The 16,822-nt window shown below is 35.6% G+C and overlaps 1 protein-coding gene across 1 annotated transcript in view; it reads right to left on the bottom strand.

Moving 5' to 3' along the window:
• Positions 1-568: 568 nt before the first annotated feature.
• Positions 569-16,822, bottom strand: part of LOC143347220 (midasin) — a 47,719-nt gene continuing 31,465 nt past the window's right edge. Inside the window, exons 11-22 of the mRNA XM_076776218.1 lie at positions 14,196-14,343; positions 13,782-14,011; positions 13,259-13,470; positions 12,295-12,762; positions 11,661-12,070; positions 9,061-10,187; positions 4,537-8,837; positions 3,020-4,275; positions 2,432-2,785; positions 1,312-2,104; positions 900-1,137; positions 569-830 (exon numbers count right to left, since the gene is read on the bottom strand). Coding sequence (XP_076632333.1) covers positions 648-830; positions 900-1,137; positions 1,312-2,104; positions 2,432-2,785; positions 3,020-4,275; positions 4,537-8,837; positions 9,061-10,187; positions 11,661-12,070; positions 12,295-12,762; positions 13,259-13,470; positions 13,782-14,011; positions 14,196-14,343 — 9,720 coding nt within the window. The 3' untranslated portion in view covers positions 569-647. The remainder of the gene's footprint in view (positions 831-899; positions 1,138-1,311; positions 2,105-2,431; positions 2,786-3,019; positions 4,276-4,536; positions 8,838-9,060; positions 10,188-11,660; positions 12,071-12,294; positions 12,763-13,258; positions 13,471-13,781; positions 14,012-14,195; positions 14,344-16,822) is intronic.

Genomic DNA, 16,822 nt, shown 5'->3' with positions numbered 1-16,822 from the left:
CAATCTTATCGACTTAGAATGGAATAAGATTACGACGTTATAGGCGTCATAAATTGAAACTAAGTTTGCCAAGAGTTATCAATTTGAAAATAATCGAAATCTCGAAATAGACAATGCATAGACAAGACAAAATAGATATTTTATGATAGACGAGATACAAAATAGACTTATCCAATATATTTTCGTGTCACATATTACCAATCTAAACAAGAACAAGACTGTAGCGCTAATGGAATGGCAGGGGTTATGTTTGAATTTAGCGATATACGGTATGAATTCATTTAAGATCGAAATAACATTCGTTTCAGAAACATAGAATCTACTAAAGTCATTTATTTTGTATGTTGTAAAAATATCTTTTTATCTGGTATGAATATATATGATGAATTTTTTCGTTATGTGCGACATTCTGATGAATTCGTTTCCATAGATCAATCTACCATGTTCAATTAATTGTCATTAATCAATTTTGTCTATTAGTCTAATCATTTATAATTTTATAATAATTAAATGTATGTACGTAGTTGGGTATAATATTGAAAAACAAATTACTTAAAGTATCTTTTTTATTTACACAAGTACAAAGTAACAAAAGCATATATTAATCGATACAAAACATATAAGAACAAAAAATAAATACACTGGATTTATGTCTCAATTCTACCAACAATTTCGAACCATTGTCGTAACGCATCGCTTAAGACGATAGGCAGGGTATCCAAATCTCGAAGAATAATGTAAAACGGAAATGGAAAATTGTCCATGTACGAACGAATCTCCAATAATTTTCCATTTTCAAAAACTGGCATCCTTATATCAAGTATCGAATCCTGAAAAATGGTCGTAGGTTATATCTCCAAATATATGAAATGCTGCAAACAAAAATTTCAATATCCTACTTTGTTAAGGGGATTATCAACAATTACGAAAACGAGGAAAATGTTCAATAATTTGGCCCTTCTCACGACTGCATTCACTTTCTCTATTCCTTCAGAAAATATCCCTCTGCCATCTGATAAAATGGTCACTAATTTTGCATTATCAGAATTATTTTGAGTTGTGAACATTTCTATGATGAATTCAAGCAACTGGCCGATCATTGTTTTCTTCTGTTCAAATTTCATCTCTTGAATTAACCTGTAAGTTTAATGTTTTTAACTATTATTTGCAATTAACCTTTCAAGAGCATTTGGAGAATTCCTTTAACTAAACTATTACTGTATTGTGATGACTTTTAAAATATAAAAAATGTATTATCGTTTCTCAACGTGAAACTTATACGCTTTAATGAATACTTTTTGATATTCTCACCTTGCACCACTTTCTTCTGTAAAGTTTTCACTGAAAGGATGAAGGATATTCACTCGTTCTCCAAAATTAAGAACGGCAAGTTGCCCAACTTCTAAATAAGTCATAGCCTTGCCAATTAGCGAAAGAGATTCAAACGCTAATTCCTTTGAATGGCTATCAGCCATACTACTGGAATCATCAATCGCTAAAACGATTTGGTAGTCTCTCTTCGATGGTTTCGTACGTCTCAACCAAATCTTATCTTTTCGAAACTCACTGGCAATGTACGGAATTACTTTTCTCATATTTATACGTCTACCAGTTCTGTAGTCACCTTTCAAACGGGATGTTAACGTTGGTTCTAATACTAAACGCAATTTTTCGGACAATTCTCTGGCAGCTGATTCTGTTAACGCACTTATCGAACTCCAAGCATTTGCTGCTTCGACTGACGTTGATTGATGAGACCATAGATTAAGCAAATTTTCAATTTCGGATCTCTTTTCTACGATATTGTGTACCGATACGTCGTGAATCTCTGTCTCTGATAATTTTGTGTGAATAGTAGACTCGTTTCCTCGTAAAATACGAGTTGTTTCTACCGTTTCACCTTCAACTTCACCACCTACATCAATCTTTTCAATATCAGTCGATCTTTCACCTTTAGCATCTGTCGACTTCTCTTTCTTACTTTCTGGTATTTTTGCAGAATGTTCTTTCTCCACTTCGCCCTTTTCTTCCTCTACTATTGGCTCATCATCGTGCATTTCTATGTCATTGTCCTCTGGTTTATCGTCCATTTGATCGTTTTCATCTAAATTCAATCCAATTAATTGGTTAATTAGTCCACAAGAAAATACTTACCATGAAAATATAATTCTAGTTTCACAAATGCTTCTATAAAGAATCAACATTTTTCAGTACACTTTACGTTATTTTTTTCTACTTAAATTTTCTGTCTACAAATTTAAACAAGTTCTACAATATGAGCCTCTGTAGCTAAAATATCTTAGATTTGTTCAAAACTAATCATACAATAGAATATGAGAAATTAGGCAAGAACGTGATTTTCAATTTTTAAACAAAATAAGTTGTTTTGTTAAGTTGTCCAATGGTTTTTCACAAGTCAAATTTAATTTACCTTGTAAATTCGAGGCTTGTTTCTTAACTTGTTCTTCGGTTGCAGCATCAAACACAAAATCATCAAACTGCTCTGTGTTCTTAATATGCTCGTAAGTTTCAGTCTCACCGCCACGATCAGTATTACTTTCTTCCTCGTTGTGATCGTCTAATTCCTGTTGCATTGAAATTGTTTTTAATTTTTTCGCAGACGGTTGAACTTCGTCAAGCAAACTACGATTTTCGTCACTTTGGCCTGGTTTTCTTCGTCTTTCCTTCTGTTTCGTTGAGTTTTCTTCGCCCGAAATAGGAACATTCTCTTCATTTTTAGATCCTGAATGCCCTTCGCGTTCTTCTGTTTGCGACTGACCAGTGCCTTTAATGATATAACAAAATATTACCTTTAAAAATAGACTGAACTACGATAAAGTGAAAATAAATATAATATTTCTTTTCTTTATTGAAATTGAATTAAATGATTTGAAATACTCTAATACAAACGTTATTCATGACTGAATAAATAAACTAAACGATTTACCAAAGTTAATTAAGTTTTTACGATTGCTTTATTTGTGATTTAAAAATAATAGAATCATTTAGATTTTTGTACCTTTATCTTTCTTATCATCTGTGTTCATTTCTGTAGGATTAGTTTCTGAATTCTCTTCATGCGATTGACTTTCTACTGCATCTTTAGAACCATCTTTCCTAGCTTCAATTTCTTGTGCAGCATCGACTTCCTTGCTACTTTTATCAAAGCTAGGCGACACTTTTTCTTCTTCCTTTTCTTTCTCCTCCTCCACATTCTGTTCTGAATCACTCTGTTTGTCTTCCTCATTATCTGTATTTTTGTCCTCTTTTCTTTTGTCACTATCCTTTTTTAAACCTTCCTCTTCTTCTTCGTCTTCACTATCAGTTGAATCCTGTTGTTCCGTTTTCTCTTGAGTTTCTTCTTCTTTGGATTCCTCGGTTTCTGTTTCTTCTGGGATCTTTGACTCTTTCATTTGATCAATGTCAAAAGGATTTTCTTCGTCTCCATTTTCCTTGTCATCTTGCATTTCATCATCCAAATTAACATCTTCTGGAAGATCAAACGGTTCTGGTTCAATTTCTGGTTGATCTTTTCCATGATAAGGATTTATCTGATCCTCATCTACTTCAGGTTCTTCGAATTCATTGATCTCTTTTTTCTCTTCTTCTTTTCTTCGACCTTCCTGTTCTGGCTCTTCATCCTTGGTTTCATTTTTATCCTCGCTATCATATTTGGTACTCAACTCTTCCTCACCAGTTTCTTGTCCACTTCCTCTCTTTTCTTTTTCATCTTCTTTGCCTTTATTGTCTGCCTCATCGTCTTCATTTTCTTCGTCATCTTTCCAAATCTCCTCGTCGAGCTTATCAGCATTTTCGTCAGTTTCACCCATTTCTTTATCAAGATCCTCGTCTTTGTCGTTGTCTTTGTCTTCTTCGTTTTGCTCGAGGTCTTGTAAGTGGCTATCGAAATTCTCTGACATTTCAATACCACTTTCTTCTTCCTTTACATCCTTCTCCTCGTTATTTTCTTTCTCCTCGTTTGGACATTTCGTCTCTTCCAATTGGTCTTCTGATTCGATATTTTCGGAGACGTCTTTTTGACCCTCACCGTCAGCTAATCCCATGCCTCCTTCAGATGTATCGCCCTGTTGATCGTTTCCAGAAGCATTTGTATTCTCTGGCTGACAAAAGCCATTCGTTGCTAAGTCGAGGAAGACACTTAATTGCAGGTATAAAAACTTGCAAGTTAGACGGAATGAAGCCACTTGTTCGTGTAAATAATATTGTAGGAAAAGAATGTATTGTTTCAGCAGCGGCAGATACTCTAGGAGCGACCTAAAAAAATAATACAAATTATGAAAACTATTACTTATTTAATCTATCAACTCCAGAAACTACGCAAACATTTTAAAGGGAGCCTACATTCTGTATTTTATTACTGGTTATTTTTATTTTTATTTGCCTCATTGTATTTTATAAGTGAAACTTCATTATAGGTACATATGTATACATATACATATAGATACAATTACAAATAGAGTTCACTTATAGTGATCTTGAGTAATTTATTAACATAATATAATTGATAACATTTACCTGATGCAATAATTCGCAGATTTAACATCTAGTTGATGAATAGTTTGCAACAGTTCTCCAAAGACTCGTGATATCCTGATCAGTCGTAAATCTGGAATGGCTTTTTTCAAGGATTCTATCAATCTTTCTGTCATGAGATTTTCCTCGAAATTTTCTTCAGCAGATTCTTCTTCAGGGTTAATTGTTTCTTCACACGATTGCTGGCTGTCTTGAAGCTTCTTTTGAATGACAAGAAGAACTTGCGTGATCAAGGTGTCTAAATTCTTTCGATATCCTTCCAAGTTCCCAGATCTCTCTGATTCCTCGACCGATATATTCACTATTGCTTCGAAAGACCCGATGCTTTCGTTAATCTTTTCTATCATGAAATTAAGGTTTTCAGTGATAGGATGATTCATTGTAAATGTAAGACCAAGATCAATTAATTTCTGTTTTACTTCATTGATTTTCTGGTAACTTGTTCGAAGAAAGTCGACATGTCTTTGATGAAAAATGAAAATTTGTCCCGACGTTTCGACTCTTTTTGAAATTGTCATCCACGAGTTCAGCTCATCCGACAAATTTTGAATTATGTTCAGAGAGTCTTTCATCGAGGTAATCGAAGCTGCAGCAACATTACCTTCATTTAAAATAGAAACTGCTGTTTCATTTAAATCGAGAAGCTTCTCTTCTTCGAGAGCCTCTGCTGGATAACTTTCCAAGAAGACAACAATTTGCTTCGTAGATATTTGTAATGTTATTAACAATTCTTGGAAATTTTTCATGAGAACATGCAAATCTTTTTGTTTAGGAACGTTCAACCTCTCTAGTACTTTAGAACTGCTGCATTCTGTCATTTCTAACTTGTCACTTTCCTTTAAAACGTTTGAAGCATTCTTTGTCTTCATCGCGTCATCCATTATTAGAGCGAGATTTAACAGTTGAATTTTAAACGGAAGAAAATATTTAACGAAATTGGCGATTGTTTCCTTCTGCCGATGAGCCAGTAAAATAAGATGAGCTGAAAATCCACGGCAACGTTCAGCATTTTGGATCCCGAGGTCGCTTTTACCAGAATTTAAGATACCATTTAGGAAATTCAATTTAATCAAAGATTCGTAATAATACTTGTTACAATCAGACCATTGTTCGATCAATCCATGGTCAACTTTATCGCTTGAGCTTTTCCTAAATTCGAATCTCTGAATTTCCTGCAAATCTAGCGGCGTCGATGCAAAGTTCGTGATCTCATATTCTCTATTTTTCCAAGTCAAGATTCCAATTCGGTACGAAAGTCCGAGTTGACTTAATGTTTTGAAGTAATTAGCCAATGCCATTTTTTTCTGCTGGAGCATGCTCTTTAATTGCGCCTGTTGCTTGCCTTTTGTCAAAGTTTTATCGACTTCCAAATTCTTTAACCTTCCGCTCTCTTCAAGCGTGTCTTCTATAAAAATCTCGATTTCCTTTCGAATGTGAGAGTAATTACTTTTATGAACAATGTTTTGACAAAACTCACGAGCTTTGCGAACTATCCTTTCAATTTTGTTTAACTTTCTAGATGGAAGGTCAACTAGAAAATCAGAGGACACAAAATCTTTTCTAGAGCTGGTCCCCAACTTTTCTGGTCTTGTTTTCAGAGTTAAGTAAGCAGCAACATTTTCTTGCAATCCTTTTCGAAATTCTTTCACAAATTTGTGCAAAGTTCTACGTGCCTTCTCGGCGGTGTTCTTCACAGACCAATAGCTAATATCATTCCATCTTGTAATCTTGATCGTGTCCTTCAGTTTTCTAGCAATAGGCTCTTTCAAAGCTTTTATTTTATTTTCCACGTCGTTCAAGAATTGAGCATAATAGTGGTGAACGTTCCAGAATATGGCAGCCAATTCCTTTTGCTTTTTAGTCTCTCTAAAGTGACCAATATGTTGATAAAAAAGATAGATTAACTGAAGTCTTGGCTCGAATTCAATCAAGGACGATTCTGCTAAGAAACGTTCCAAGCTGTCTGTAATTTTCTCCTTTGGAATATTATTGCTTTTATTCGAATTTCTCTGTATTTCTACGTCTCCTGTTTGTTCAGTTGCTCCTTCTTTCGAGAGTTCAGCGTTTTCCATTTCTTCAGAGCTTTCGTCAAGATGCTGATCAACCAAATCGAACAAAAAGAACCACCATCGTGAAGCCTCGGTTCTCAAATCGTCTTCAAGAATCTCCAACGAGTCCTTCCATCTTGAGATCTCGAGCTTCCTCCAATGTAGTATTTTTTTGCCAAAGAATTCAATGAACTCTGCAAGACTAACATCGTGCCGTGCATTTTCTTCCCATTGTTGAATCTTTGTCAAGAGCAATTCGACGCCCACTAAAAATTTTAACAGCGACGTATCAACTTCAAAACTAAGCAGTCTATCTATAATCAATTTAATCGAATTCAAAATCGGGTTTTCCGACCATTCCAACAGAAAGCTGTCGATTCTCTTGGAAAGACTTTCAACGAATGGTTGACATTCCTCGACTTCTACAATGTTTGGGTCTCTATAAAAATCATAAACGTCTCGTTTAACTGCCCTATTCTGAAAATTGATTTTCCGTGCGATCAACACGTTCAAACTGCACACTAATTTCGATGACATGTTCTCTGGTAACGTTTCCATCGCGAACCCAAGCATTTCAAACCTCTGAGCCAGTGGTTCGATGAAGTTAACTTCCTGATACATGTCAGAATTTTCCAAATTATTGTTAGACTTTCTGCACCTATTTTTTGAACAGTCTGAAGCGCTTAAGTTCCACTGACCGCGGTCAGAATTCTTTAAAATATTCCAATGAATGTCTCGAATTTTTCTAGCATCTTTCAAAGATATTAATTCGACGAAACGTTCCTTCTCGCTCGAAACGTTTTTTGGGATTTTTTGGAGTTCCGAAGACTTCTGCTGGAAGTTCGGAAGTATTTCTGCCAGATCTAGGAAATCCTGCTGAAAGTCTGGAAACGTTTCTTTGAAATCCGATTCGTCCTCTTCTTTTTCTGACTTAGTCCGAAAGAGACTTTGTTTTTCTTGCATTTCCTCTTCTCTCTGCACCTCTTGATCCCTCCAAAGAGCTCGAACCTTCAGGAAAATTTTGTTCAGTTCGTTCCAGAACGATTGCAAACTTGTTCCAGCGAAGGCGGTAAAATTTTCAAGCTCCTCCAGCGCTACTTTGGCCATTGCCAATACGTTCTCTCGAACAGACATCGATTTAGACTGTGACCCCAGGAAGAAAATTATATTTTCGGAAGCACACAGTTTCACCAGGTTTAGATAATTCTCCTGGCACGAACCGATCGCTGGAAAACGCAGCAAGTTATAGCAAACGTCCGCGTTCGAACTCTGATACTGCATAGTTGATATTTGTTGCATTAAAATCGATACTCCGTGATGCAGATTCCAGATCGCGGAAATCATCGGGGTCACCAGATCAGGGAAACCAATCAGAAAGTTCTTCTCTAATTTTCCAGAAAACCTTTGCAACGATTTTTTCCAGATCGTCGCCTCGTGCAGCTTTTCCCGATTTAAATGCGGCGTTCCCGTTCTCTGCATTTCTTCGAGCACGTCGTTTAAGTGATTGATATGTCGGAAGATTAATTCGGACGAGCCTATGTTGTCGGTGAAGTTTTCAATTTCCTTTCTCAAATTCTGATAATTAGACGACGGTCTGACCGCTTGGAAATTTTCGAAATTTTTCGCTTCCGTCGACGATCTTCTCAGATGATCTTCGTTCGACAAAATTTGATTTTGAGACGCAGAAGCGTCGAGAATTCTAGTTTGCAAACTTTTAACGCGCATTAAACATTTTAGTTCCGAAACGTTTTCGCCTATGTATTTTGATTTCAGAGCGATCTTTCGAACGGGATCGATAAACCCTATATCGTGGAACAGAAAGATTTGTAGGTAGCCGAGGATCAACCATCCTTTCCCCCTTTCCACAGCGTTGTCTTCGGTTTTTAATTTCTCTTCGATTTCTTGCAACGATTTCATCGGTTTCAAGAGACGGTTTTCCAAATCGTCTTGCTCCTTTTTGTTTAATTTTAACGCAAAGGTGTCCACTGCTTTCGCGACAGCAGACGTGTAATAATTTATACAAAACTGCAGGAGAATCGAATCGTTTGTGGATAAATTGAATTCTTTTAAATTAAAAACCAAAGAATTTCTCCACAGTAAAGTTTGTACTGTTTTTAATAATTTATTTTTATTTTTGTAATTACCGAAGTTTATTGTTTGTCTTTGGCTTCCAGATTTTGTTAGGAACAATTCGAAAATCCGTTTACAGAGACTCGACTTATTAACAAAATTAATCTGAAAATTAAAGAATTAGGAGCCTTTCAGTTTTACAGACTTTCTTATAACTGTAAAGTTTATTTGTCTTTCTATTTATTTATTACAAATTTTTTCGCGATACATTTGTTGGGAAACACCGGGTTAGAGTATGTATTGTGTTTTCATTGACTGAAGAGAACAAGTATACGGAGTGGGGAGCCAAATATCAATTAACATTTATACAATACAATCGTGTACGTACCTCTGAATTATTAGAATCGTTTTCCATTTCATCGTCTTCGTGATATTTTACAGCAAGAGATCGGTTCGAGAATTCTTCTACCAAGGAAAGCAATTCGGGAAATAAGAGAATTTTTCTCTTGAGTGAAGTATCATCGGAGTTCAACGTCTTCATTAAACCTATTAAATGCACTGGAATGCTCGGAATTTCTTCAAATTTTTGGAAAACCCTTTCTTCGAAAATCTTCTCAAATTTCTTATTTATTGAGGAATTTTCAGGTAAGTTTTCATTGAAGTTCTCGTCAATTTCTCGGGAAAAATCGTTAGAAAATTGCTCGCAAAGTTTTCTTTCGAAGCGGTACGTAAATAGTAAGAAGAAGAATTCGTAAATGGGCCATACTTCGATTTCAGATAAATTATTATTAAGTTTTACGTGACTCTCCTCCAATTCCTTGAACACTACGATCTTCGTAGATAAATCCTCCAGTTCCAGCAAATTGTCGGCCATGTTTGCATTTACACGACTATCTATAAAGTTTTGGGCACAGATGCCTATCAATTTTTCTCTTATTATTAAATTTTCCGCCAGTCCGAGCGAAACGATTTTCAATCTCGTCTTTGAACGTTCAATCAAGTCCTCGTCGGTGATTTCACATTTTCTCAAAATCGATCTCAGTTTCTCGTGAAAAGTGATCGAATCCTCGGAGAAATGGGGCGACGGAATCGACAAAAGATTTTTAACCTTCTTTCTAATCTTTCTGAATTTATCCGCGTTGATCGTTATGTTTAAATATTTCAGAGTAAAATATGCTAACTCGGAGTGCATTTTCACATTGCAGGAATTTATGTCCAAAAGCGCAAACAACGTTTTGAAAAGCTTCACCAGCCATTTGTAGTGAACTTTCAAAGACGAAGAAATTTCTCGTATGTCGAAAAATGTCCCTCGTGACTTGTCTATCAATTCGATCGTTCCTAAGTCGTAGAATCTACGGAACCACTTTAATCCATCTCGTAACTCGACATACTCTTTGTCATTCATCGACAATTGTTCGCTGTGAAGTATATAGTCAATAGTCTTTGCAGACTGTTCGATTAATTCTACAAATTTGACTATTAATGGTTCGTTTTTTAAGTTGCTGGAAAGTCTTCCTGAAACGAAGACTTTCGTTGTTACAAATCGTATACATGCAAAAGATGATGTGAAAAGTCGTGAACAGGGTTTATAAAAATAACGAGAAATGTTTATACAGGGTCTTCAGCCATCCCTAGGAAAAATTGTAATGGGAGATTCTAGAGGCCAAAATAAGACGAAAATCAAGAATATCAATTTGTTGATTGAGGCTTCGTTAAAAAGTTATTAAAAAATTAAATTAAAAAATTTCAAATCATTATGAAAAAATTATTTTCGGTTGCGGGGCTCAATTGCAATCATTTTTAGTGAATACAAATACCCCCGAAATCCTGCTCACTTTCGAGAAAAAAATTCGGGTAGGTATCAAAATTTTTCGACAAAATTAAAAAATTTCAAATCGTTCTAGAAAATTTATTTCCTGTTGCGGGGGTCAATTACAATCATTTTTGGTCATTAGACATATCCTCGAAATCCTACTTACTTTCGAGAAAAAAATTCGAGTAGGTACTGAAATTTTTAGTTGACATTAAAAAATTTCAAACCATCCTAAAAAAAATTATATTTAGATACAGAGGTCAATTACGATCATTTTTGGTCATTACACATACCCCCGAAATCCTACGCATTTTTAAGAAAAAAATTTTTTACCGAAAATCTAATTTCTGGCCAGAAATGTCTGCCCGAATTTTCGTGCGAATCTTTAAAATGTCATAACTTTTGAACGGATTGGACGATTTTAATGTTTAAAAAAGCAAACTACGCGTATTTTGGTGGAGAATATGTAGAAAGTCCAAAAATATTCGAAAAGTTGGTCCTTGAACCCGCAAAATGAGAAAAACCCCATAAAAATGGTCCAATTTTCAAACAGCCATAACTCCTACAATTGTGAATATATTTCAATGAAACTTTTTTCTGAAGTAGAGCTCATGGGTACCTACAAAAAAGTATTAGACAACTTTTCTGTAGAGCGTCAAACAAAATTACTAAAAATGAAAAAGGAATTTTTAAGAAAAATCGACAGGGGGTAGCTGCCTAAATTTTTCGGTGAAAATGAGAAGTTTCAAATCATTCTGAAAAAATTATTTTTGGTTGCAAGGGTCAATTACAATCATTTTTGGTCAACAGACATATCCCCGAAATCCTACTCAGTTTCGAGGAAAAAATTCGAGAAGGTGTGTAATTTTTCGACAAAATTAAATAATTTCAAATCGTTCTAAAAAAATTATTTTTGGTTGCGGGGGTTAATTACAATCATTTTTGGTGAAAACACATACACTTGAATTCCTACGCACTTTGGAAAAAAAAATTCTTTACCGAAAATATCCTGTGTGGCCGGAAATGTTTCTATAACTTTTTAACGAAGCCTCAATCAACAAATTAGTATCCTTGATTTTCGTCTTATTTTGGCCTCTAGAATCTCCCATTAAAATTTTTCCCAAGGGTGACCGAACACCCTGTATAAACACGTATTTTATTAGTTTAATTCTTACCTGAGCAAACAGCAGTCGAATAGTCTTTCAAACACATAACATCTTCGTTTTTCTTGATATCTTTCTGTAACTGACAGTCGAGAATCACTGATCGAAAATATAAAGCAATCGCTAAATTATTGAATACTGTGGAAGGTTCAACGAAGCTGAGTGGAACATCTAAAGCAGAGCTGTTCTTAAATAAGTATTCTAAATTTCCAATTTCTCTATATAAAGATTCACCAAATTCCCTGAAATGGTCAAATCCATTCTTTGATAGAATATATGAACTCCAAGTTCGTCGAGTTTCGAGGTCGTCTATGGAAGATCGTTCGTAAAAATCAAGCAACAGAAATTTTAAAAATTCCGTAGTATCTATTATGGGAGGTTCCAAGAAAAGATCTTGCAGATCAATTTTCTCGGAATGGTTTCTGTAAATAACGATTAAAACGAATATTCAAAAATCCACAATGGAACAAAATATCGGATTATTGTTCGCTTAACTCAAAGTCGAAATGCAGATAAACTAGATCGAGACTGCTTTAAATACTTTATGTGGATCAGTCTGTATAAATATAACAGACTGAAGTTGTTCAAAGATATCGACAGTTTCATTTTAAGGAGACAGTCTAGTAAATTTAGTCATTTTTCTCACCTCAACATTTCCACGGTAGTCTTCAGAAGAAATCCTTGCTGTTCGATCATTGCTAGTCGCGAATTTGTTCGTAAATCGGAACTTCTTAGAGTTATGGCGTCCAGATCGTAAGGAAACGTTTCTTTATTTTCAGAAATCTCCGATAAAATTTCATCCACCTTTCTCAACGCCTCTTTTTTCGATCTCGCGTCGAACACACCGCATATTTCGTGATAGGAATTTCGCAAGGACTTCTCGAAGGTAAATCCTTTCGCTATTTGTTGACTGGTAAACGACGCGACTTGCAAGACTTCGCTCATTCTGGACTGATTATCGTACAAACTCTTATAAATTTTCAATAATAAATCCTGTTGATGGAGTTTCTTTATGTCGCATTTATTCAATAGCGACACCACGTCTAGAGTATTACAGTAAAGACCGTTCGGTGGTGTGGGAATACTGATTTCTACACCCCTATTTCGCATAGCTCTGCAATCACCAACACAGGAAAATATCTACTAAAATTACTACTTACATAATCATATTCTATCATTCTAAATAAAACCCTTTTTTTAGGAAGGTAACGAACGACAAGTTGATCTCTTCCCTCAAGATCGCCTTAAGGACAATGCAGAGTACTATCAAAAAAACCTTCGTTCAAAGTAAGGTCTTTATGCCAATATAAATTAACAAATAAATAAATATTTTATCATTTGTAATCATTTTTGATTAGGAAATCCTCAGAAACCAGAGATCTTGTCACTGAATGCTGTTCTCCACAAATGCAGTTTTTGAGAGGACTTAAAGATGTTTCAAAGAGTTGTCAACTTATGATTTTCAAGGTAACATACCTCTTGTTTAAATATCTTTTCCACTACAGCCATTTGTATGTTTACTTAATGAATCAGTATTTGCGTTGTCCGAGTTAACCCTTCATGAATTAAAACAGAATTCCGCGAAGTTCTGAAAACGTTTTTTACATTACCTGGAAATCTCCCCGTAACGAGGGTTCATGGTAAGAAATAGCCGGAAGTTCTTATGCGCTCTGATAGTGAACACGTTTCCTTCTTCGTCGACGCCTTTCTCACCTATCGTCAAAGCACCGTTCGGTTCTAACAGTCCATTCAATCTGTCCAATATTGCAGCACTGCAAAGATTTACTTGGTCCAATAGTAACCAAGTACCATTTTGTAGACACTGGAAAGAGATGTACAGGGTAGGTCAACATCAATTGTCGTCTGAAATAACTCGTAATTTATTGATTCGAACTGTATCGCTAATGCTGATCGAAATCGACGATGAATCCGTTCAAGCAGACAATGAAACATTGACGGTTGTCCATTTTCCTCGCACCCTGTACCCTACCTTTAAATGTAGGTCTTCGAATCTAGAGTGATCAAACTAATTTCGTTCGTTCAACGTCGCGAATAACAAATAACGTATAAATACGTCGTCAAAAATCGAGCGAATAGTCGCAGCGTCGTTAAGTGAAATAAAAAGACGTTTACCTTCACGAGAACACTGTCAACCCACTCGAACTTTCCACCAGCATTCAAACATTTGTCTTTTTCCACAGCCACCGACAGGGCGGTCAGTTCTTTCTCGATTTCTTGCAATTCTGATTCGCAGGTACTCTCCAATGTTTTCATAGCCGACATCAATTGCGACAATTTCTCCGTTTTACGTAGAAACAGTTTCGTTTCCGTCACCATTGTCGTTTTCATTGATTTCTCGTTACCTGCATTCGAATGGAAAACCACGCGACTGACTATACAGATCCTCGAGGCTCAAACTTACATATTATCGCGTACAAAACCTTTACCGAATAATATTTCTTCAACGTTATTATTTTACGCGGCATTATTAACAACTTACTTCGTGCAAATTTTTGGTGGATTTATTTAACTAACACTGGTTTGTACCTTTGGATAAATGTCGAACATTTTCTAGAAGACCGTGGAAATGAGCCACCTGATCTAAATTCTCTTTATTCAGTTTCTCTCTCAGGATTTTGATTAACAATGTTTCCGTGCGTTCCAGCAATTCTTCGAAATGGCGATCGTAATCTGTCTGTAACACAAAGGCGGAGGAAACTTTCATTCGGTACTTTCTCTCGCAGAATAATTCAATTCGCGATCGGGAAATTTGTACTGCCGGTACTGGAAGTACATTATTAAATTGTATTGTGTATGTTATAATATAAATCAAGCTTTTCTTTATAAACTTTTGCCTTTATTCTACGGTGTATTATTACTATACACAGAATCGTAGCAACTGTTTCTCCACGGTATAATTTTCTTTCGATATCATATTCCCCGACTGAAACTGTTTCGGAAATAACTACTACGCTAGAGAAATCGCAAAACAAAAACAAGAGAAAAAAGGCGACGAGTTCTTTTCGAAGGCGTCAGGATTATTCTTGGGAGGTCGAATCAAAGTGATTGATGTGTCTTCGTTGACCCTATCCTCCGAAGTATGGATTTTTCGGCGTCCATCTTTGCTATTGAGATTCCCTACTAGCCCACTAATATGACAGTTGTATTGCAACGATTTATGTATTAAATTAGATTCGGTTCCAAATCGTTTTCTCGCAATTTTGTAACGCCATTAGCGCACAGCTAGCGATCGAACGAGTATGCGAAAGAAGCTTCGTCGTATGGGAACTGGGTATAATTGGAATCCACGAGTCGTAAAACAGTACAAGCCCTACCTTAACCGTTCCCAAATAATCTCAAAACTATATCTAGTAAAACTTATTCCTGGCGAAACAGTTCAAACGAAACTTTTCTAAATGAAATTCTCGTTATAAAAGTTCCGACGAGGACAGACGACTAAAAGTTCTTTGAAGTAAATGTTCCGAAGAGAACGGATAAATAGAAATTCTTTGAAATAAAAGTTCCGATAATAACAGATAAATAAAAGTGTTAGTTCAAATAAAGTTTAGAAGATTTTCACAAATATTGATATTAGATTGAGAGCATGCATGCCTTCCACAATTTCAGTACCAAGTTCGAGTATAAGAACACGTGTATGCCCCGCGGGCACATTTGTCGAAAGGGCGGTTAGATGTTAATATAACAGAAGTTTTGATTAACCAATGCAGCAAGTTTGGATACTATTCCTCTTGGAGCAATTTCAACCAAACGCAGATTTCTATTAGACGTTATAATATACAGCTCATATGTATTAGAACACTTGACCAAAACGTTGTTAATATTTAGACTATCGTAACTTCCTGTAAAGAAGTTTTACAATGATCTTCCTGGGGCCATTTAAAAGATTAAACCCTATACTTTTACATCCCTAAAGCGAACTTCCTCGAAGATATTTCAACACCGAGCAATGATTTTACTACTATCTAATGAATCACGGATGTTTGAGAATTACTGGCCTAGATCGTAGATTAATAATCTTTAGAGAATACGTACACTCTCGAAGGTACAATGAAAAAGCGACCAACTTATGGGCATCCCGCGGCCAAGAAGAAATTGCATTCAACTCGGTATTTCATTCTTTTTAATTTGTCTCTTCGCACCAGTAAAGTTGAAAGGCATCTTCTGTCCCCGTTCAATCTTGAAGGTCTTTTTGAATGCCGCGTCGGAAAAACGAAATAAAGAATTTGTCATTAAAAAAAAATTTAAAGGAACAGAGTTAATGTCGTTTCCATTCGAACGAACGAAAAGGTTCTCGTTAACGTTTTTACAGTTCGAATTTCATAACCATCGTGAGCGTTTCGTTTGCGATTACTTTCAACGTCATTAATGTTAATTTTAATTACGAAGGTATCAACATTCCCAAGGAACTAATAATAAAGTAACGATAAAATATGACTCAATTTTCAGTCTTTGAATGACTAGCGTTTAGTAATTGTCCTTTTTATTGTTATTGTTATTTTTTCTTCTTTTTGTTATCATTGTTACTATGGTATCTCGAGAAACTCTTTTACGTAAAAATGCATAAAACATGTCACGACGTCCACGGGGCATGAATTTATGCAACATGAAAACATTCGTCCATTTTGGACCACAAGTTTGAAAAATATTTGACCGTTAAGGGGTTAAAACGTAACGGGTGGTCCTAAACACCTACGATTTATCAGAAACGGGGTATAAAATAGACCGAGCATCCAATGCATTTTTCTGTCCGCGGTTTGTGGAGTCCCAGAGTCCCATTACCATTTTAGTGTCACATCAATTTAAAGCACAAAACCAGTGATTTACAAACACCCGTGTCAAAGCGATGATTTGAAGACCGTCTCTCGCGAACGTATTGCAAGATGGATTACGGTAACATGACAGGTCATTCGTGCTTAAATCTTGCTGTCGGTTCGAGTCTAGTTAACGCAACACGGACATCAATCGATCGTAAATGCGATTATAAAAGGAATGCTTTAATGGTTTTTAAGAACACTTGTTGCTGAAATTCGCTCATTCGTCATACATGTATGCACATGCATTAACGATAGCGTGCACGATTTAATAAAGGCACATAATATAATAATAACAACGTGTTCTATAGTATCGAAAGAATTTTATTCAATACTCGAGCA

Source organism: Colletes latitarsis, chromosome 10 (assembly GCF_051014445.1).
Source record: "Colletes latitarsis isolate SP2378_abdomen chromosome 10, iyColLati1, whole genome shotgun sequence".
NCBI lineage: Eukaryota > Metazoa > Arthropoda > Insecta > Hymenoptera > Colletidae > Colletes > Colletes latitarsis.
Note: the sequence above shows the minus strand (reverse complement) of the source record. Positions and strands in the feature narration are given on the sequence as shown.